General features: G+C 35.8%; 1 protein-coding gene across 6 annotated transcripts in view; it reads left to right on the top strand.

The window, feature by feature from the left end:
* The first annotated feature begins 16818 nt into the window (after positions 1-16818).
* THSD7A (thrombospondin type 1 domain containing 7A) overlaps positions 16819-23760 on the top strand; it is a 446288-nt gene continuing 439346 nt past the window's right edge. For all 6 annotated transcript variants that reach the window (XR_014815883.1, XR_014815884.1, XM_084977147.1 and 3 more), the window contains exon 1: positions 16819-17227. Coding sequence is in view for 4 of the 6 variants with exons in the window: in XM_084977147.1 (XP_084833273.1) it covers positions 17065-17227 (163 nt within the window). In the remaining 2 variants the exon portion in view is untranslated. The remainder of the gene's footprint in view (positions 17228-23760) is intronic.

Raw genomic sequence — 23760 nt, 5'->3', positions numbered from 1 at the left:
GTAGGAAAGTTAGGCTACTCCCATTCTGGTAGACATAGCCAACAATGAAATTTTGCATAAATTATGGTTAGATATAAATAACACTAATATGTAAAATTTTACATAAAAATTTTAATGAAAACTGATGAATGAACCAATATCAAAAGCAACACTCTTTATGATAATCTTTGGGTTACATAGTTAGTAGAAAATTAAGATTATAAAAATATTAAAGTCAAAGTAACCACTATATTGGAAGAGCCGAAATAACTTGGGTATTTTGCAGTTATCTTTGTTGAAACACAGACTTGGTGTTTTGCAAAGAAATCATTTGTTCTGCCTTAGTGAAGCTAATTATTCTCAGCATGCAACCACTGTTTCAAATTGCAAAAGGCACATCAGACTTTGCTGTGTGTTGCAGGAATTAAAACCCAATCAAATGAGATAATGAAGTGCATACAAAGAATACGATCTCACTTTTGCAATGCAATAAAAATGAAAGCCATTAAAAATGTTACAAAATGATAATTTAGAGAGGAAAACATGCTGTAAACCAAATGTTTACTATTTATTTTAATCACTTATTGCTTAGAGGTAAGCATTAGCTCTATTTATTGAGTGAAGACTCTGTGACTGAAGAATATGGTGGCTAACAGTCCAACATGAAGCAGCACAATGCAGGAGCTTTTTATTTATTTACCTTTTTTTTTTTTTTTTTTAATCTTTTCTAGGGCCGCACCCGCAGCATATGGAGATTCTCAGGCTAGGGGTCTAATCAGAGCTGTAGCTGCCGCCCTACACCAGAGCCATAGCAACGTGGGATCCAGCCATGTCTGTGACTTACACCACAGCTCGCAGCAATGCTGGATCCTTAACCCATTGAGCAAGGCCAAGGATTGAACCCACAACCTCATGGTTCTTAGTTGGATTCATTAACTGCTGAGCCATGACAGGAACCCCAGGAGCTTTTTAAATTCCATGGAAAACTAAGGAAATAGTCCTTATTCTATCAGGAATAGAACACACATTTGTACGAATTTCATGAGAATATATTAAGAAAACAGTTATTAATAATAGACTAGCACTGGTGCTCCTTTGTACTTGTATGATCTGGAAGAATGAAAAACGTTAGTGCTCCTATTCATTCAAATATATCATCTCTGCTAATAACAACACATTACCCATTTATAAATCTCTACTTTTTTTTCTGTGAAACTTATTTTTTCTAAGAATACATAAAACATTAGTAGCTCCCATAATTGCATAATGAGATAGTGAAATATGATTGAATGTGGGTCTGTGTTTCATTTTACTAAAGAGATCTCTTGAGATTTAAACCTACTGAGTTAATACTTTTTTGGGATTTTTTTTTTTTTCCCACACTAGCCATTATCAGTGATGTTTCCTGCCCCTACTAACGCTACCTTTGTAATCACATAGGGTGAAAATAGAATGGATTCTAGGTTTGTCCCTTGCTTGTTGAGGGAGAAACCACAGGCAGGCTTCCCTTTCAGCTGGCAAGACAGTACAGTCATCTCAGCAGCCCAGGATGTGAAAACAGCAGGATCTGAATATCAACAATGACAATACAGAGAGCCACAGGTTTCTGCTCATTACACGCTATGGGAGCTGCCTGCCTGGTTTAGTTTACTTTGCAAAGTATCGATTGAGGATATTGCCCACTGTTAGTTATTTACATGCCAACCCAGTATCATGGATGTTTGCGGGCTACATTTGTGGGCTTTTCTTTTGATTCTGTGTTCTTTCTTCATTTTACATTTTATCTTTGTTTATGTAAATGCTATTATATGTATTATGTCATCTTAGAGTTGAGAATCATGGCAATTTGACTAGCAGGTACATTTCAAAACTCAGGGCCACGCATACCTGAAGACTCAGTGAGAGATGCATGATCTGTTTATACAAGTCACGTCTCCAGAGCTTAACACTATGCCTGGCACATAGTAGGTCCTCAATAAACATTTTTTCATTGGTTGAATGAAAGGGTCAATTTTCATCAAAGGTTTTATTTGAAGGACACAGTGGAAATCACATGAGCACTGTGATAAAATAAGTGGGTAATACGAACTTGCCATAATCATATCTGGGTCATGATTTTAATAAGCCCTGGAAGAGCCTAGATCTAGATATTTGGCTTGCATGATGTTGATAGTGTCACTTTTGTCAATATTATAGTCTTATTTTTAATTTGGATTAAAAATGCAATTTCAGAATATTCACACAGCTGCAAAATGTGGTTTCTATCACTTTGCATTTAGAGACGCATGTGTTTATAAGGGCATTTTGTCCAAACTCTCAACCCTCTTACATTGAGACCTTAAGAAATTTTGATAAGTGAGATACGTTGCGGATTAAATAGTTGTGTTAATAATGCAGTTTTAAAGTGCTTCTTTTAATGACACCCCAGTTTGGCTGCTTGTGTTCATCTCTTTTCAGTTGAGTAAAGTAAAATTGGATGGTGAGCTATTGTTTAGCCAAAACTTGGCAGCTCTCAACCCATTATTCAACTTAGAAAGGAAAACAAATTTTAAATACTCCCCCCCCCTTATTGTCTTCTGGGATCTTCAACATTTTCTGTGCCACCAATTAGCAAATGAAAGAAAGTTATTCTCTTTGTAAATTCCAAAAGGGTGCAATTGTCACATAAAGAGACAGGTTAGCATCTGTATCTCAAGGGAAAAACTTTTGGAAGTAGCAGAACTGCCAGTAGCAATTAATTAGAAAGCTTTCATACTATTTTCAGTTACAGACGTGTACTAGCAGCTTGAGAAAATTGGTAGTGACGTCTGCTGTCACCACAGGGTAGTACAATGGATGGAAGCTAATTTACTGGCATTTGCTTTTTTCTTAAAGTGTCATATCTTAATCTTAGATTGAGCTTGATTTTTATTGCCAAATGGTGAATTCAGCATAACTATAGATTTTTTTTATTGCATTATTATGCACAGTGTATGAGATGTAAGCCTATCTTACTCTTTAGGAATGAATGCATCTTATGTTTGTGAATGACAAGTTATGTTGAACAGCTGGTCTCTTTTCACCACCTATTAGAAAGTATAAAGAAAGGCCACTCTCTTAGCAATGAAAGATGTATTAACTTAGAATATAAGTAGTAAGACTGTCAAAATTGTCATTTAAAAAATGAATGTAACTTTTCTATAACAAATTAAATTTTGTCAAGGACAAGCTTGAGGTTTTTTAGTTCTTTTATGGATAACCACTTATGCCAAGATTAATTTTTTCTTCGGAAAGTATTGTCCTTGAATTCATTCTGCACATCTGGTCCTAGAACATTTGGGTACAATTGTTTCTCTTCCTTTCTAATAACTAAAAAAAAAAAAGTTCCTTTTAAGTTTTAGGCAGGTGAATTAAATTATTTTCCAGTTTGTATAAGTATTTGTCATACTTATTATGCACCTTGCACTACTCTAAATAAATTCAAGTTAGACAGTTGTTTGTGTGTATTATATTTTTAGTGTAGTTATACACTACAGAATCACTGATTATCAGAAAGCTGTCTCTAATTTGGGCAAGATAATGTATGGGGAAATCATGGTATCCTCCTCCTTCCCAACTCATCACTAACTACTACATGAGAAAGTTGTTAAATTTCTGTATTTTTTTTATCCTATTAGGTAGTGATACCTTCCCCAGTAATTTCATCTAGGATGTGAAAGGTTTAACTGACATTTAACATATTAAAGTAAAGAACATCAATTAAATATTAAAGTTTGTTTTCATAGTTGATTTAAAAATGTAAAAATAAAAGAGAAATAGAAAAAAATTGACTCCCAATTAAACATGATGGATTGAACATAAAGAGTTCTGGAAGTTCCTGTCATGGCGCAGTGGTTAACGAATCCGACTAGGAACCATGAGGTTGCGGGTTCGGTCCCTGCCCTTGCTCAGTGGGTTAATGATCCAGCGTTGCCTTGAGCTGTGGTGTAGGTTGCAGACGCAGCTCGGATCCAGCATTGCTGTGGCTCTGGCGTAGGCCGGAGGCTACAGCTCCGATCTGACCCCTAGCCTGGGAACCTTCATATGCCGTGGGAGCGGCCCAAGAAATAGCAAAAAGACAAAAAAAAAAAAAAAAAAAAGAGTTTTGTCTGCTTCTTCCCCAAACTCCACTAGAGTATCAATAGCAGTATTTAAAGTGTATCCCATTATGTAATTTTTTAAATCCATAAATCTGGCCTATATGGCTATTATGTGGCCTACTTCATGACTTCTCTCTAAACTTTGACTTAGAACTTTGAAGGGAGTTCTGTATGTATGGTGTGGTTTGAGACATAAGGAAAAAAATTGAGATGATTGGAAAAAAAAATTCTTCAGGTAGCATAATGTTTTTGCTACTATAAATGAGTAAATATTTTTATTACTGTATGGAGTTGAAAAGCACTCTAATAAAAATTTACCTTGGATAACTATTAAAACCCACAATACTTATACTGCCAAAAGAATTACAAGTATATAAATACATAAGGCTTAATAGAACAAGGGAGGAGATAGTTCAAAATGAGTGGTGTCAAAAAAAATTTAGAAAAAAATTGAAAATTAAATTTCAAAATTTAATTTCAGGAGAAACTTTCAAAATACTCAGCAAACTGGAGGAAGCTGAGATCCTATATATATCAATGGGTAAAGCAAATATATTTATCTGGAAGAGTCAGAAAGCAGAAACATCTCATCCTCTGAAGGTGGAGTGGGAAGGGCTGTCTTGTAGTACAAGGCAGAGGGAGCCATTCATTGTATCTTATGTGAGTGATATCTGAGGGATTATGAAGCAAAGCCTGATAATGTGTTAGAAAACCTGTCCAAGTATAGAGTTTAAAAGTAATGCAACATAGGAAACCACAGTTTATTCACCTCTTTAATTAAAGACACAAAGTGTTTTTCCTCTCCTGTTCTTTCTGGCCTTACCCATTTTATACTTTCAAAATTTTGGTGTTCATGTTTTAGTGGGGTTTGGGGGTAAAGCAGGGAGAATGCTTATGTTCAACCCATCGTGTTACCCATCATGAGGCAATGACTCCCAGCCTGTCTTCATTGTGCATTTTCTTTCCTATTTGGTCAAGTTGAACTCTTGAGATAGGTCTACCACTGCCACCTTAATCACTGCCTGCTCTCTAGGGAATAGATTCCAGTTTTTGCATTTCAATGATTATTAATCTGTTGCCTATCTATGTGCCTAACAATTTGACCTGAAAACATGTAGAGGGCTAGGACATCTAGGTAAGCAAAGAAAAATCATGTAAGCTTTTGGGTGAGACAGTTGCTTGAATACAGAAATCTATGGTAGAGATATTGCTATGGATTTATTAAATCTATTTTCTTCATCTTGGTATACAGGGAGACAAATTTCCCAGCTTCCTTTGCAATTAAGATTGTGGATATATGATATTTTGTTCAATGAAAACACAGAGATAATGTAGACCTTAATAGAACTCTGGCACTCTTTTGCCCTCTCCTTGCCTTCAGAGGCAATCACGTAGGATACATGTTGAGATTTTTAGTCAAAAGATGGTAGTCTAGGCCCCTGGAAAATAGAACAGTTGAATCAGTAAACTTGAACACAGATCAATAGAAATATCTAATTTGATGAATAGAGAAAAAGATAACATGAGCATTGTCTCACAGACCTGTGAGCCAGCATCAATCATGCTAACAAATAGGTCATGGAAATTTCAGAAGCAAAGGAGGGAGAAGAGAACAGAAAAAAAATATGTATATATCTATATGAACAAATATCACTCAAAACTTGCCAGATTTGCTGAGGAACATTAACCTAAGAACCTCAACAAAGCCTGAGTAGAATAAGAGATCTACAATAAATAAAATAAGAATATATTTTAAATTATCAAGAGAAAAAAAAAAAAGACTCAGTAAATCCAGGGGAACCACAGTTGAAACAATAGGTTAAATCCATTTCATCTTCCTTCACTAATCAGAGTCATTTTAATACTTGCATATCCTTCAAGCAGCACATGACCTTAATCAAGAAGGTGTTTGCTGAGTTGTTGTCTAGGAAGTTGGAGTCAGCTGCATCTAGTTCTAGCTGAGCTGGTTAAGACTGAATAGTACCACTGATTTTTCAACTGGCCTTACCTCAGTATCCTCGCAGTGACCTTTTGAAGAGGCGTAATCATATATAGTTAGTTATGCCTTTGCAGAAAAACGATTACCCCACCTTTTTCCAATCACCTTTCTCCAAGTTCCCCATGCCTCAAACCACCTTGCTTCATTATTAATTATCCCATAAATACCTAAGCTCCTTGCCTTTGGGGAGATGGAGTTGAGATTTGTTCTCCTGTCTCCTCTCTTCACTATCTTAGGAATACACCATCTTTGCTGTAAACCTTGGCATCTTAGTGTTTTGGCTTGCTGTGCATTGGGCAAGACAAACCTGGTTTAGTGTCAAAGTAAAACTAATAGTTAACTTCTTGTCAGTGGTTTCTAGAAGACATCAGACTCTTACGATTAAAGAGTTAAAAGTGTAAAGCAAGTAATCTTTATTCAACAAAAGCATTCTTCATGAATGAAGATGTAATAAATATGTTGCCAGATAAAGTTCAAGAGGATTAATTACTAAAACAGACCTGCTTTGCAAGAAGTCCATCAATCTGAAATCAGAGCATAACCTACATGAAGAAATGAGGGGTGTCAGAAGTGGTAAATATGTCATTAAATTGGAAAGTGCCTATAAATGTATTTATTCAAATTCTTTCCTAATCTCTCTAAAATATATAAGATTTTATATAGAAGTATAAATGACACTGTTTTATGGGTTTATAACATTTATAGATTGCATAACTATAATGTCGTGTCAGAGAAAAAGGGCATATTGGGAAGAAGATTCTTTATATGCTGGGAATTAAGTTAATATTCAGCAGTAGATTGTGAAAAGCTGAGATAGATAATGTTGTCCTCAGTGTAACTAGCAAAGTTATTTAATAAAAACAAGAGTAATTAAAATAGTATGCCAGAAACTCAAAGGAATGCATAAAGGGGAAACAGAGGAACAAAAAATGATATGAGATGTACATAAAGTCTGTGCAGCATTATTTATAAGAGCCAGAGGTAGAAACAACCCACATGTCCATCAACTAATTAAAGGATAAAGAAAACATAGTATGCTTATATAACAAAATATTCCTCAACCAGAAAAAGCAATAATATACTAAGAATAAACCTTGAAAATATTTGCTAAGTAAAAGAAGCTGTTCACAAAGACATATATTATATGATTCCATTTATGTAAAAAGTCAAGAATGAGTAAATCTATAGGTAGAGAAAGTTAATGGTTTCCAGAGTTGAGACGAAGAGGAGAATGAGAGTAACTATTAATGCATTTGCAATTTCTTCTTAGCTTAATTTTTTTTGAAATTATATGGTGGTGATAGTGCCCAATTCTGTGAATAAACCAGTGAAATGTGTAATTTCAGTGAGTGCATTTGTGGTATGCACATATGATAAATGAACTCATTTAAAGTCTTAAAACTTTTTGATAAGTAGAAAATAGCAAAATTGTAGATAGAAACATAACCATATGAATAATTACATTAAGTGCAAGTAAACTAAAAACCACAAACCAAAGGCATTTATTATCAGACTGAATAAAAAACAAACTCAGCTGTATGCAATCTATAAGATATATCTTGGGTTCCAATATCAGTTGGTTAAAAGTTAAAGGATGGAAAAAATACTTGCCATAAAAAGAGCAACCATAAGAGAGCTGGAATAGCCATAGTATCAGGAAAAATGGACTTTATAACAAGTGAAAATTTATAGAGACATTAAAGGATATGTTCTAATGATGGAAGGGTCAATACATCAGGAAAATAAAATAATTCAACATATGTGTACATGCCTAACAGCAAAACACCCAATTAGATGACATTAAAAAACTGACAGAACTAAAAGGAAAAGTAAGCAATTCAAGAATAATATCTGTAGTTTTTAATAATCTGCTCTAAATAGTTGATAAAACAACTAGACAAAGAATCAGCCAGGATATAGAATGTTTGAACAATGATATTTACTAGCTTGAACTTCAGAGAACACTTAACCCAACGTCTGAAGAATGTATTTTCTTTTAAGTGCGCATAAAACATTCTTCAGTATAGACCACAAGCTGGATCACAAAACAGGGCTCAGTAAAGGTGAAAATCTTGAAATCATATACAGTTTATTCTTACCACAGGTAAATTATACTTCTGCATTGGAAATAGATCTGGAAAACCCTCAAATATTTGGAAATTAAAAAGTGCATTTAAAAGTAACTCATACAACAGGGACTAAATAGTGGAAATTAAAAATGTATTTTGAACTGAATGAAGGTGAAACACGACATATCAAAATGAATGTAATGCAGATAAGCGATGCTTAGGAGGAAGTTTTTTTAGCTTTAAGGCCTATGTAAGAGAATACGAAAGGCCTGCTTAACTTCAGTAAGTAAATAAGCAACCTAAGTACCTAAGTAAGCTAAGGCATCACGAACCTAAGTTTCCACCTTAAAAAACTAGAAGAAAAAAAAAAAAAAAAAGCAATTAAAGCTAAGGTAGGATAAGGGAAATTTTAAAATTAGAGCATAAATAAATGAATTAAATGAAAGAAAATTAATAGAGAAAATTGAAGAAATCAGATTTATGAAAGGGTAGAGGGAAAAAAAGGCAAACTCTTCAATAGGCTGATTAAGAAAAAAGAGAATAGACATGAATCACGAAAATCAGGAATGCAAGAAGAGAAATAGTACCAACCTTAAATTTAAATGTTTTATGTGAGTATTATGAACAAACTTTTGCCACCAAATATGGCAAATTAAATGACATAGGTAAATTCCTAGAACCCAAGCTACCAAAACTTAAGAAATTGAAAACCTGATTAGAACTATTATTAAGAAATTGAAGTAGTAATTAAAAATTACTGTTAAAGAAATGTCCAGGCCTGGGTGATGTCAGTGGTGAATTCTGAGCATTTAAAGGAGAAATTATACAATCTTTCAAAAACTCTGAAAAATAAAATAGAAAGGATCACATCCTTACTCATTCGGTGAGGCCTGCATCATCCTAATATCAGAGCCAGATAAAGATGTCACAAGTAATAGCAACAATAAAAACTAAACAAACTCAAGACCAATATTCCTAAATAACATACATAAAGGATTATACACCATGACCAAGCGCAGTTTATCCCAAGAATGCAAGGTTGATTTAACATCTGAAAAGCAATCAATACAATGTATTAATCAATTAAAAGATATAAGATAGTTAAAGGATGCACAAAAATCTTTTGACAAAATCCAATACCCATTCATGATAAAAACATTCAACAATCTAAGAATGTAATGGAGCTTTCTCATCTAGGAATAGAAATGGCATCTATGAAAATTCTATAGTACCATCATACTTAATAATGAAAGATTGTATATTATTTCCCTAAGATCAGGCACAAAGCCAGGATATGAGCTCTTTGCACTTCTCTTTAACATTGTACTGGAAGCTTTAGCTGCTGTAATAGTCAAAATAACAATTATAGTAACAGCAACAACAATGATAAAGGCTTTCAGATTGAAAAAAATGACTAGAAATGTCCACCTGCTGATGATAGCTTTATATGTTGTAAAGTCTAAAATTCAGAAAATATCTATTAGAACTAATACATGAGTTAAGATTGCAGGATACAGAATCAATTTCCAAAAATCAACTTGATTTCTTTATCTTAGCAAGAAACAATTTGAAATGAAATTTGGAAAACATCTCTATTTGCAAAAACATCAAAAACTAAACATTTAGGCATACATTTAATAATAATTATATTCTGCACAGAAAACTATAAAATGTTCATGAAAGTAGTTTGTGAAGATCTAAATAAGTGGAGAGATATTCCATGTTTATGAATTGAAAGACTTAGTATTGTTAAGGTGGCAGTTGACCTGAAATGGATCTGTAGATCCATTGCAATCTATCTGAAGCTTAGTAGGCAGTTTGTAGATATTGAGAAGTAGATCCTTTAGATGTGGAAATGCAAAGGACTGTGAATAGCAAAACAAAGAGTAGCCAAAGAAAAAACCTGGCAGTCTTACATTAGTGGATTTTAAAACTCAGCATAAGCTGAAGTAATCATCACAGTAGGGTATGAACATAAAAGTAGGAATACAGGCATACCTCTTTTTATTGCATTTTGCTTCATTGTGCTTTGCAGATAGTGTTTTTTTTTTTTTTTTTTGATTACAATTCTTTGTGAAACAGGTCTATTGGTGACATTTTCTCCAGCAGCATTTGCTCACTTTGTGTCTCTGTGTCACATTTTGGTAGTTATCACTGTTTCAGACTTTTTCATTATTATATTTGTTATGATGACCTGTGATCAGTTATCTTTCTTACTATTGCAAAAAGATCACAACTTGCTGAAGGTTTAGATGATGGTTAGCATTTTTTGGCAATAAAGTCTTTTTAATTAAGGTTTGTACACTTTTTTAGATATACTATTGTACATTTAATAGATTACTATATAGTGTATATATAACTTTCACATGCACTGGGAATCCAAAATATTTGTGACTTTATTGTAATATTTGTTTTATTATGATGGTCTGGAACCAAACCTGCAGTAGCTCTGAGGTATACCTTGGAGTGGAACAAAAGTAAACTATATCATTTGTGGTCAGTTTTTTCATTAAAAAGTGCTGAGATAATTCAATGAGAAAAATAGCAGTCTTTTAAATAGTTCTGAGATAATTGGATATCCATGTGCAAAATGATGAATTTAGAACTTAACTTCATCCCATGTGCAAAAGTTAACTCAAATGGATCAGAGATTTAAACCTGTGTGACCACCTTACCCATTTGTAGCATATGAAGAGCCACCATTACTTGTGTGACCACCTCTCCTACTGGTGGCAAGCAAAGGACCACCATGAAAGTCAGTGATGCTTATGTCCTTCTCACCAGTACATTCCTAGTGGCCTTGGTGGTTGACGTACTCTCTGTGTGTCCCTTTGGGGGAGCATAATCCTTTCTTGGGTCTTTTTTCCCTTATATAATGTATTTTCTCCAACGTGTCACTTCCTTCCCTGTCTGCCTTGGAAATACAGACGTTTCCTTTTCCATTAGTATTTCTCCAGGCTTCCAGGAACCACCAGTTTGCACCATCCCTTTCGGTCTTTGGCAGAGTATTAAATTCCATATCCTCGAGTACTTCTCCAAGTTAGTAAACTCTCTTATTCTGTCTTAACTTCTGACCCCTAATCAAACACTGAAAATCAAACCTCCTGATTAGTCTTCTGGCTCCTACCAGTAGTCGTTAGCTAATTCTGGCAGCCCCTTTGCTGTGTAGTCCTTTTTCTCTCTTAACAGACCTAGCATGACTAGGCTGACTTATTACTGCAGCTTAATCCTAGCTATCAGCCTGCAAACTTGGAGAGGAGATGTGCCAGCTCTTAATAGGGAGAGGCAGGCTGCCTCTGAAGGTTTTGAGAGTTCAGAGACATCTGGGCAACCAAGGACATGGAGGCATAAACCCAGAGAAACTCAGGTTTTCTCAAGCAGAACCCTGATCTTAGCAACAAACCTGCCTCAGTTGATCATTTAGTCTATCATTGCAATTGTTAGCTCTTAATATCTTTGCAGTTGTTCTTTTTTAATGATTTTTATTTTTTTCATTATAGTTGGTTTAAGTCAATTTCTACTGTACAGCAAAGTGACCCAGTCATACATGTCTGTGTGTGTGTGTGTGTGTATTCTTTTTCTCACATTATCCTCCATCATGTTCCATCACAAGTTACTAGGTATAGATCCCCTTGTTATATAGAAGGATCTCATTGCTTAGCCAACTACTGCATTTGGAGTGGATAAGCAGTGAGATCCTGCGTTTGTTATACTCAGAAGTTTTCAGTTTGATTGTCAGATTTTTAATTTTATTTTTTTAAACTATGCCACTGCCTGAGACAAGCATCTCTTTTTAAGGGCTCCTGGCCTTCATATTTAGTTTTCAGTTGTTAAAGGCTGGTACTTTTTTTTATTATTATTATTGATGTGTAGGATACCAATATGACTAATGATAACTAGTCAGTCCTATTGCCTTTGTTGGGTTTTTTTTTTTTTCGTATTTTTAAGGTTGCACTCACAGCATATGGAGATTCTCAGGCTATGGGTCTAACTGGAGTTGTTGCTGCCAGCCTATGCCACAGCCACAGCCACGTCAGATCCGAGCCCTGTCTTCGACCTATACCACAACTCACTGCAATGCTGGATCCTTAACCTGCTGAGTAAGGCCAGGGATCAGATCCGAAACCTCATGGTTCCTAGTTGGATTCATTTCCGCTGCACCACGATGGGAACTCCAATCCTATTGCTTTTGTATACAATGTTCCTCTGTACTTTCAAACACTTGAAAAATTACATTGGCCAGGCTGTTATCTACAGAAACGTTCTCCCAAGTTAACCACTGGTGAAACGTTTTAACGATTGGAGACTACCTTGTGTCAGGAGCTATTGACACCTCGCATACCATCTAGGATGGGATCCTTAATGTAAGGCTTACACAACTACGTACCCATTTCCCAAATGCTAGAAGGATCAGAACCAAAGTACTGTACATTTTTACATGATACTCAAGCCAAGGAGCCTGGCGATTTGTAGCATGTTTTTCTTGTTTCCAAACAGGTTTTGTTTTGAGTAAAATGGAGGAACCATGGGGTTTATTTTCTTCCTGTAAAACTATTTGAAACTTAGAATCTGACCTCCTCCACTGCATATACATACAGACCAGCAAACTAATCAATTAACTAACCAATAAACAAAATAAAAGTAGTTATAAAGGAAAAGGAATTGGAAGGAAAAAATAAGGTGAATTTTAGAGTCGGAATTGGGAAAGTCAAACTTATGGCTACATTTTACAAAGATAAAAAGTGAGATATTTAATCTTTTACTAATCTAGTGGGTGTGGCAAGAAATGGGAAATAGAAGCCCAAAATAAATTTTTTTCTACCCCAAATGTTGGTCAAGTATGACACCTAGAGGCCACATAAACAGAATTACTTTGGGTGATTTTTTTTTTTTTTTAATATGAGGCACGATACATTTATGTAGAGAAATGTAAAGTTATTTTAAAATAATACTAGATATTTAACTATGTAGCTATGAATAACTTTGTACATATTCTTCTCTTTATTCATTGTTTTTCTTCATAAAAACCGATGAGATTGAGTTGTTTCCCTCTCTGTTACGTAAATGAATTGTTGATGATTGATTTTAAATACTGAAAGTCATTGTTCATATGTTTAATGGATCATGAAGTATGGTTTTGTATGCTTATGTTCTATTAAGAGAAAATACATGTAAATCTGTACATATACTCTTTGGAGTTTGGAAATGATAGCAAAAAGAAAGACCAATAAAAAGACAACACATGAGAGGTGATAGGTTCAAAATTATCTTATTTCTAAATAATAATAAATATATATGTTTTGCATTTATCATCCATTAGTTTGGAAACTTTTATAGCCCTGGCTCATTAATACTTTAATAGTTCTTCATGAAAAATGATGAATGATTTACTTCGTGGCGGGCTGTACAGATGGCCAATTTAATCTGCATCTTTGAGACTTTTCATGACTAAATTTTGACATGTCATTAAACATTTGTGTTTTATTTATGTCATATTCTAGAAAGCAAAGATTGCTATGTCTTGCTACCTCTTGCCATCTATTGGTTTTATTGCTAGGATTTATCTAGCTAGACAATATAGCTTTCACTAGGAACATGTATCTGAATATATATATATTATTTCTGTGTCCTCAGAGACCCATACATTTTTGTCCTCAAGTGCAATTATGTCATTGTTATAGAACAGATTATGTGGCACTGGTAGAGACAAATGTTTATATGACTTAGTTTCTGTAACCTTGTCCAGAAATGTCTTTACTAGCAACCAATTGTGAGTGTGTTATGTATTTGGAATAATTTTTTAACTTTTTTTTTGTCTTTTTTGCTTTTTCTAAGGCCGTACCCACGGCACATGGAGGTTCTCAGGCTAGGGGTCGAATCAGAGCTGTAGCCACCGGCCTACACCACAGCCACAGCAACTCAGGATCTGAGCAGCGTCTGCAACCTACACCACAGCTCACGGCAACGCTGGATCCTTAACCCACTGAGCAAGGCCAGGGACTGAACCTACAACCTCATCGTTCCTAGTTGGATTTGTTAACCACTGCGCCACGACGGGAACGCTGTAATTAACTCTTTTTAAAGTTATTTTTTAATTTACGTATAATTGATTTACAGTGTTTCAGGTGTACAGCAGTGATTCAGTCATATATATCTACTCTTTTGCAGATTCCTTTCCAATACAGGTTATTGCAAGATATCGAATATCATTCCCTGTGCTATACAGTAGATCCTTGTTTATCTGTTTTACATATAGTAAATAGTGTTAATATCAAACTCCTTATTTGTCTTTCTCTCTCTGACTTTCTTCATTCAGTATGATAATCTCTAGCTCCATCTATGTTGATGCAAAGGGTATTGTTTCATTCTTCTTTATGCCTGAGTGATATTATTTGGAGTGATCTTTAAGCCTTGTATAAATTGAAAAAAAAAATTGTTGGCTGGTTTCAAACACTACAGCAAAACATTAACCCTAGTTGAGTATTTTAAATGGCAGCAAGTCTTGATTTAGAAGTGGTTTCTGGTTGTCCGTATTAGGCTTGAAGTTGCAGCTATAATGCTTAAACTCTTGATCATTTGAGTAATTATTACACAATCATGGATAAATATAAAAATCAGATCTTAAAGTTTCTTTTGACCTTAAGGTAGGTGAAGCATCTGATGGCTGTTCAAATGGCTAATGATTATCCTGCACAACCAATTGTACTAGCTTGACACCTTAAGTTCTTTGCCTTCTGTTATTTAATGAGTTTCTACTTTGTGAATTGATTTGGGACTGCCCAGGAATGCTTAGAATGAACTATTAACAGAGTACTTCTGGTTTTAAATGCTATCTGTGCCAGAGTTAGAGGATTTTAGGATGTAGTGCCCTAATGGTAGCTGAGAAGTAAAAAACAATAGGAAAACACTGCCAGTGTAGAGTGGTAATACAGAGTGTTTTCTTAGAGGGCAGAATCAAGGAAGCCATAGCAGGTCCTGTTTTCTTCCTTGGTTTAAGTGTTGGAACAAGTGCTCCTTCAGGGAGCCATGCATAAGTTAGGATAAGGCTTTTTTTTGTATCCCTTATCAACCTATAATCTTTTGATTGTTGCCTATTTTTCAGTGGTGAAGAAATAGTAATCCACACTAGCTTATCTCTCCTAATCACAGCCTCACAGAGCTAGGGCTCTCTGAGCTTTTAATTCCCTCTTAGAGGCCTAACAGAGTGGAAAGTAAACAAAGACCAAATTTGCAACCTTCAACATTGCTAATTTCATCTGATGTCAGAATACTTAAATAGGCAGGACCTGGGAATTATTTGATCAAACTTGCTTTTAATCTAATGCATGTGCAAGGGCTGTATCTGGAGTAATCTGCAAAATGACAGGCATCCCAGGAGAGCTTTATGGAAGGTTTCCTCTTTCAGAAACAGTAGCTTCCTCATTTTAAACTATTGGGTTGGCTGTGTTGATGGAGTAAATTCATAAAGAGTAGTTTTCCTGCTTTTTAAATTTCATCTGGCCAAATGTTGCTGACCGGATGTGAATAGTTTTCTTTGGCTTTCTTTTTGGCCAGTTTTTAATTGGCTAAATGCCTGGATATTATTTTAGCTTTACTAGGAAATGAATTAATAAAAGGTTATTGAGGAGAAGAGAGAAAGAGAAAGGGCAGAGCATTATCTGACTTCACACACATTCCTTTCTTACTACTGGTTTAGGAAAGTGAAAACACAAAGAACAAAAGACCCAAAGTCATTAGATTATATAGATTATAAAGGCATTTTTTCTACAGTAAGAATGAAGAGAAATTAGTGTCAAGGATTTTTAAGTGAACAGTTTACTAATTTGGACATATCCAAATAAGGGAAACTCAATTTGTTCTTTAGTTTTACTCAGAACTGTGTGGATCCTTAAAGGTAGCATGCTTTTGACAGAGAATAAATAAAGGGATAGCACTTTCATTAACTTCATATCTGAAATATAACTTTATGATTAGTTTTTGTAAAATGTCATCTATGCAATTAGATAGCATATGAATACTTATGCTAATTCAGTTTTAAAGGCTATTAAAAGAAAATGTACTTTGATTTGTCACAGTATATCAATACTGCTTATATTTTTATTGAGGATAGATTATTTTAAGTTGAAAAGATTTATAAAGTGTTTAAGTGTGTTTTGACAGTAAATATCTCTATATCCCTGTTTTTCACATCTCATAAATACTGCTCCCCACATAACGTAATTCAGAAGGCACGCTTAAAAATTACAAACAGTGATGCTTTGTGTAAATAAATATGCACTAAGAAGAACATACTACTAGATCTAGCATTTGACTTCTTGGGTGACGATTAATTTCACTGCCTGTTATTTGTCATGCCGAAGCCTGTCGGGCAATGATTCTTTTTATTGGTGTATATCCTCCCAAACATATTTCATCGCACCATGTGCACGGGAGTTCTTGGGCGGGTGTATTGGATCTGGGTGCCCCCTCTTCTGTTCGCTCCCTTCCTTTCTTGCCCTGGCGCTCTCGCCTCCCCCAGCATCCAGCCCCCTCGCCCGGCTCACACCCCTTCCTGTCCCTCCAGCTGGCGGTGGCGCTGCTTCTCGGACCTCGTGGACCTGCTCAGTCAGCTGGGGCCCCCTGCGGACAGCTGCCTCCCTCGCCACTAGGACCTGCCACTCTGCGCGGAATGGCAGCGGCAGCAGCATCCCCGCCAGCGGCGGTGGCGGCAGCAGCCACGGCTACCGCAGACGCTATTGTTCCCTGGTGTTAAACGCTCTTTCCCTCCTTTTCATCTGACTCGAACAATAGCCGGGAAGAGGTTTGGGTTCTGTAGTCCTTCGGAAGACCTTCGGAGAGTGAAAGAAAATTCCCTGCCAACAGCATCCCGGACCTGGACACTGGAGCGGTTGCGGACGGCATGGGGCTGCAAGCTAGGCGCTCGGCGTCACAGAGCCTGGGCGCTGCGGGCCCGCGCCCGGCAGTCCTGCCGCTGCTGCTACCGCTGCTGCTGCTGGTGTGCCCGGGCACCCGCGGGGCGCCGGGCGAGGCGGAGACACCCACCCTCTATCTGTGGAAGACTGGTAAGTGGGACGGAGTTCCCCCTGCTTCCCTTCTTCACATCTGGGTCCACATTACCTAACTGCTAAGCTTCAGGAGGGACCCCTGTGCTTCTTGATGGCCCGGGTATGCTGAGATCCTAAGGTAAAAAGTATGATTCTTAGGAAGCAAATTAGGTCATGTCCGATGCTATTAGGAAAGAAAAACCTAACAACTAAAAGGCATTAGTGAATCACTAGAATGGTATTTTTCTCACAGCTCCATAGTTAATGAGGGCAAACCAACCTGCACTTTCATAATTAAGTGCCATATTTTTAACCTCTACATTCTCATTCTAGCAAAGAACAAGCAAACATTTTAGCTCTGGTCTTTATTCTGTGTTAAGACAAACAATTTAGTCAGTGCCATGGTATATATGGATATAGAGTTAAATTTGTTAAGTGTAGCTTATGTGGGACACGTGGAAACAAGCCAAGTGAGGGCAGTTCTAACAGTTAAAAGCAAGTGGGACTCCAGCGAGCTGGCTGAGACCTTGTAAAGCTTAATTCTTAACGAGTGAATTGCCGGATTTTTAAAGTGTGTAATTCTTAGGATGTTTAGGTTTCAACTTTTCCTGCCTTGAAAAATTTTTGCTTTGTTTTCAACCAGGCAACGAAAGCAGCAACTAATTGTCCCTCAGAACCTCCTAGCAAAGTGCTGACTAGAGGTCCTGGTGGGGCAGTGAAGGGCAGGAAAACAATACCAAATGAAGAATTACCACCCCCTCTCCAGCCGCTCCTTTCTCCTCTAAAGGACACTGAGAATTCTTCAGCAGACCTGAAACTTGACATTTATAGGAAGAAAGTGGGAAACATTATTCTTATTGCTTAGGGCTAGGGATGAATTGACTTTCTTGGCAATGTCTAAACATTAAGAGAAGGATGCAATGTTAAGGAGGGGAATTATATTTTCATCATGGGATCATAAGCAAGTTACATAGAGAATCTTTTTCCTGGCTTCAGCTATCCATAGCCCCCTGATGCACAGATAGGTCAGGTCAGTCTGCTCTGCGATTACACTGATACCCTGAATTTTGAAAGAAGTTGCATCTGTCTAACAATTTAGCAGATTGAACAGAAATTTATTTAAAGCCAGACTACATAATTTGCCTTAGAAATTTGCATGAAATGTACATGCACACACATTCTCTCCGAAAAGCCACTTGGATGTTAGTGTTAGCCATTCTTGTTAACACTTGCAGTTTAAAGATCAGTTGATAAATGGATGCAGGTGGAATCAAATTGATTTATTTCAATTAAAAATAGTTGAAGATTTTTTCTACTTTAAAGCCATGATATTAAATTTCAGAAGCTCAGTCATAACAAATACTGATCAAACCATAATTTACCATTAAAAGTGTTATTTAGATGCTTGGTAAGAGCTTCTCAAGTAAGTAAATGTTAGACAAAATTGTACTATTAAAGTAGCAAGATAAGCAGTACAGATCAAAGAAGAATCTAGGCAACACATGCTATGCAGCATCTCAGATGCCAATATATGTCAACATAAATGTCGTGGTGGGAACCCAAGCCAATAAACAGTTTCAAATAGTGGAAAGCTCTCAGGAGGAGGATATGGACACCCTTGGTTTCAGTGCCAGTTCCAGCTTTTGCTAGCTATAGGGACGTTGGCAGGTCACTTAACTTTAGAACCGTTTACTCAGCTGCTTGTAAATGTGACCTTCTCCTGACTATTCACAGTATTATGGAATCAAATGAGTGAGTTATGAGAAAGTAATCTGTAAAGTTCAAACTTATGTGCATATGCAACTATAAGCTATATGATGAGAATAATGTAATCTAGTTATGATGATCTTGGTTTGGTGAAAAAATAGTGAGTGAAACCGGTCATTATTTTTAATGACCTCCTTATTTTTCCAGAGAGAAAGGAGACCTCACCATATCTATGAAGAAATAGGGAATCTTTAAAGGAAAGGGATACATCATAAATGAAAATACAGAGGTGACAGAATCATAAGTGTTCCTTACCTTTGAATATAAAGAGGCAGGTAGGGAATTGGGAGAGAAAAGGAGGTGAGACAGTCCAAGATATCTGTTCCAGTGGGATAGGATTGGTCTTGGTAGAGCAGATAATTTGGAATCACATTATTGGTGAGTCATTGAATTACACTGATAGAGTGAAAGGTACACTGGATGAGGAGCTGGGAGAGGAACTCTAACTCTGTGTTTATCACAAACAAGCTGTAGAATGTTGGCAAAGTCATTTAATGACTTTAGTTCTTGGCTTCCTATTTTATGATATTCATTGGTTAGAAAAGATGATATTTAAAGGCCTTTCAGCCCTAAGATGTTGTATATGTATGTGCATCTGTGTACGTACATAAACACACATATATAAATATGTACCTATACATAGTGTATTAACATGTGTATATACATATATATGTACATAGCACATAAGGTTTATGATACATAGTGTATATGAAAATGTAAAATATAAGGGATTTTATATGGAAGTTTTATTAAGTCATTTAACAGCAAGTAGTTGTCGAGGACTCATTATGTGACTTATATGAAGTCATCGTGGTAGAGGCTGACTAGGATATTGTTGTCCATGCCTGCAAGAAAGTCACAGTTGAACAATACATGATAATTACAACATGGTATACCATACTCATGAACAAAATACAGTGAGAGCAGAGAGGTTGTGTACCTAGCTGATAGAGGGAAAAATTAAAATGTAAGGAGTGACAACATTCCCAGGTCTTGGAAGTACTGCACCTCAAGTCCAGGATATTTTGTGGGAATTAATGGATTTAATGCTAATGAGGTGAGTCAGGCCAGATTGTAAGAAAACCTTCAAAGTGTGGTATAGATGTTGGAGTCTCACTGATAAGCAGGTAGAAGACATTGGAAACTTAGAGCAGAGAGAGGACTGACAAGATTCTTTATGGAGAATGGAGAGAGAGAGAGAGAGAGAGAAATTAAGAGGTTGGGAGCAAGGAGAGGGACTGAGAGATCAAGGGAAGCAAACCGGCATCATTGCAGTTATAATGAAGGGTGACCGGGGTCGGACTGTGATTTACAATGCTGAAGTATTAGCTCAGGTTTAGCAGGCAGGGAATACAGTGTCTGCTAAGGAGAGGAGGAACTAATGCCATCTCCATCAGGTCTGCACACAGTTACTCCATTGAGACAGAGGATGTGAAAGAAGGAAGAACAGGTTTCTTGAGAAACAATATCAATTTAATTCAGATATACCAAACTTGAGGTAGCAATAATTTAATCAGTTGATAGAGAAATTAGAGAATGGGTAGGAAATTTAAAAGAAAGTGTTAAGCTGAAGGTAAAGGCTTGAAACTCAATAAATATTTGACATTTCAAGGCATGGTAAAGTGGGATGGATCATTAAAAGGAGAAAAATATTGAAAAGAGGGGTCAGGATACTTAACAGAGAATATTGATATAAGATCCACTATAAGAAACTAGTGAAAGAGCCTTAGAAAGTGTGATCACAACAGGTACAAAGAAAATGCCAATAGGTGCTAAATAGAAAATATGACTCAGATAATGGCAAAATGTATGAAACATTTCCAAAAGTCTAAAACAGGATTATGAAATCTTTTAGAAAATAATCAAGTAAGAGGAGGAATTGTTAAGATAATTAACAGTGTTTGGGGAAAAGATATTTTAAGTAGAGTGGTAAAGATAGAAACTCGATTGAATAATAAACAAGATAGTAGAAAAGTTATAGCATTGATAAAAATGAATAACCACATGGTAGTTAGCAGTTTATCCCTAAATAAGCTATTTAGTCTATCCCTTAGACTGTTGTTGTTTGTCAACAGAAAAAAAACCCAAAATAGAAGACATTAAAGTTATTTATTAAAGTGTAAAAGTTAATGTTTCAATAGTTTTGTCACAATCGTTTGAAAGATAACTTTGAATACTCGAAAAACATTCCCTAATGTAGAGTTAAAACACTTGTTATTGGAAGATGAATAATAACTGATGAGTGTAAGACAGTTTTTCACTTGTTAACATTCTAGAGTATGGAATTTTTTCAATAATAATTATAACTAAATATATTCACTTGGCAATTCCAAATTAAGTGCATTGAGTAAAATGTGATTGAAGACTTGAATCAGATAGTAAATAGTTAATACATCCAACTTTTCTCAACTTCTTCCATAGTTATGTTTTCAAAGGATCTTAATTTAGTAACCGAATTTATTTTTATAAAAATAAAACTACAATAAAATCCAATAAAGATATATAGTCACCATTTTTCAGAACAGATGATGAGAGTATTTGCAGTTGTGAGTTCTTTCTCAAGGAAATTACTTTTTGCATTAAAAAATTTTGACCTGGCTTCATCCAATACAAGACAGTGCTATTAATGACAGTTACTGTGTCCTTTACATAGTTAATTGCACATAAAATAATCCCTGTTTCCTCAGTTTAAAATAAAACAAGTGTTATCCTTTTCTTTTTCTTTCAGGTACTTGAACTAATATAAAATAGTCTGCAATGTATATGGAAAGATATGGGGACAGAGGGGGATGGATTGGGAGTTTGGGGTTAATAGATGCAAACTATTGCCTTTGGAGTGCGCAAGCAATGAGATCCTGCTGTATAGCACAGGGAACTAAATCTAATCTATACAGCAGAAATTGACAGAACATTGTATATCAGCTATAATTTTTTCAAAAAGAAAAACGATATCTATCCTATCCTGTCATTCTTTAAATGACAAAGGAGAGAGGGATGTTATCCCAGGGTGTAGTAGCATAAGGATGGCATTATCCTAAAAAAGTTTTTTGCGGAGTTCTTGTCGTGGTGCAGTGGTTAACAAATCTGACTAGGAACCATCAGGTTGCGGGTTCAATCCCTGGCCTTGCTCAGGGAGTTAACAACCTGGCGTTGCCACGAGCTGTGGTGTAGGTTGCAGACATGGCTCAGATCCCGAGTTGCTGTGGTTCTGGCGTAGGCCGGTGGCTACAGCTCTGATTAGACCCCTACCCTGGGAACCTCCATATACCGTGCATCCCTAGAAAAGGCAAAATAAGACCAAAAAAAAGTGTTTTTCATTTCAGTTATGCTTACAGTTTGTCTTTAATTGGAATGTGACATAGTTTGCTCATTGAACGAAGAATAGAGATGGAACAGAGATAGGAGTGGACAGAATGTGGACATCAGTGTTAAGATCTGGAACAATATGGATTGAAATATTTTATCCACGGTACCTATGAAATTATGTCACATTTTTTCTTTCATGTCCAGTACAGATAAATAATTAGTATTCTATAGGGATTTTCTGAGGATTAAGTAAGGTACCATATGTAATGTACTGGTAGAATGCTTGATACGTATTAGGATTTCAGTAAATGGTAGTTTATATTATTGCTTTTATTCTGTTACTTAACACAGTGACTACCTATTTTATGACCACGAACAAATCCAGTAATATGCATTAGCTTTCTGTAAAGCCTCTGTATTTTGGTAAATGAACTAGGAATCACAAACTGATATAGTTATAGTGGTATACAGTCCAACAAATTTTAAGGGAGCAATTAAAAGAACATGTCCTTTGGAATCAGATGAACCACTGTTTAAATCTTGCTTCTACCTGACTAATCAAGTTACTTAAACTCTTTTTGTTTTCTCACCTTAGAGTGGTGACAGAGGTTCTGAAGTAAGAGGGCATTTGTCAACTTTTAACAGGTGGTAAATGAAAAGTATCTAGCACAGTGATTTAAATATAGTAGACATTAAAAAATGTTAGTTCTTTTCCCATTCTTTATCTCTTCTTCACCTAAAAATGTAATGTAACTTGAAGAATTTTACTGTTCTGTTTTCTGACACAAACAAAACAAAACTAGAAAGTGAAGTTATTTTATTGTAGCCTTGAATTATTTTTTAAAAAATTTATGGAAGCATAGTTGATTTTTTTGTGTTAATTTCTGTTGTACAGAAAAGCAATTCAGTTATACATGCATAGAAATCTATTCTTTTTCAGATTCTTTTCCCCAGATAGGTTATCACAGAATATTGAGTAAAGTTGCCTGTGCTTTACAGCAAGTCCCTGTTAAGCATTCCATTCCATTCCATATAAAGTACAATCCCAAACCCCTAATCCATTCTTCCCCCTTACCTTTCCGCTTTGGTAACCGTAAGTTTGGTTTCCAAGTCTGTAAGTCTGTTTTTGTTTTGTAAATATGTTCTTTTGTATCATTTTTTATTAGATTCTAGATATTAGTGATCTCATATTTGTCTTTCTCTACCTAACTTACTTCACTTAGTATGATAATCTCTAGGTCCATCCATGTTGTTGAAAATAGTTATTTCATTCATTTTTATGTCTGGGTAATGTTCCGTTGTATATATGTACCACATCTTCTTTATCCATTCCTCTGTGGATGGACATTGAAGTCATTTCTATGTATTGGCTATTGAAAATAGTGCTACAGTGAACAATGGAGTGTGTGTATCTTTTTGAATTATGGTTTTTCAGGATATATGCCCAGGAGTGGGACTGCTGGATCATGTGGTAGTTC

The sequence above is a fragment of the Sus scrofa genome, chromosome 9 (assembly GCF_054392235.1).
Source record: "Sus scrofa isolate SSC_HxYL_T2T_F1_AM1 chromosome 9, Sscrofa_HxYL_maternal_Yorkshire_Landrace_v2.0, whole genome shotgun sequence".
NCBI lineage: Eukaryota > Metazoa > Chordata > Mammalia > Artiodactyla > Suidae > Sus > Sus scrofa.
This window is presented reverse-complemented; position numbering and strand designations above follow the sequence as displayed.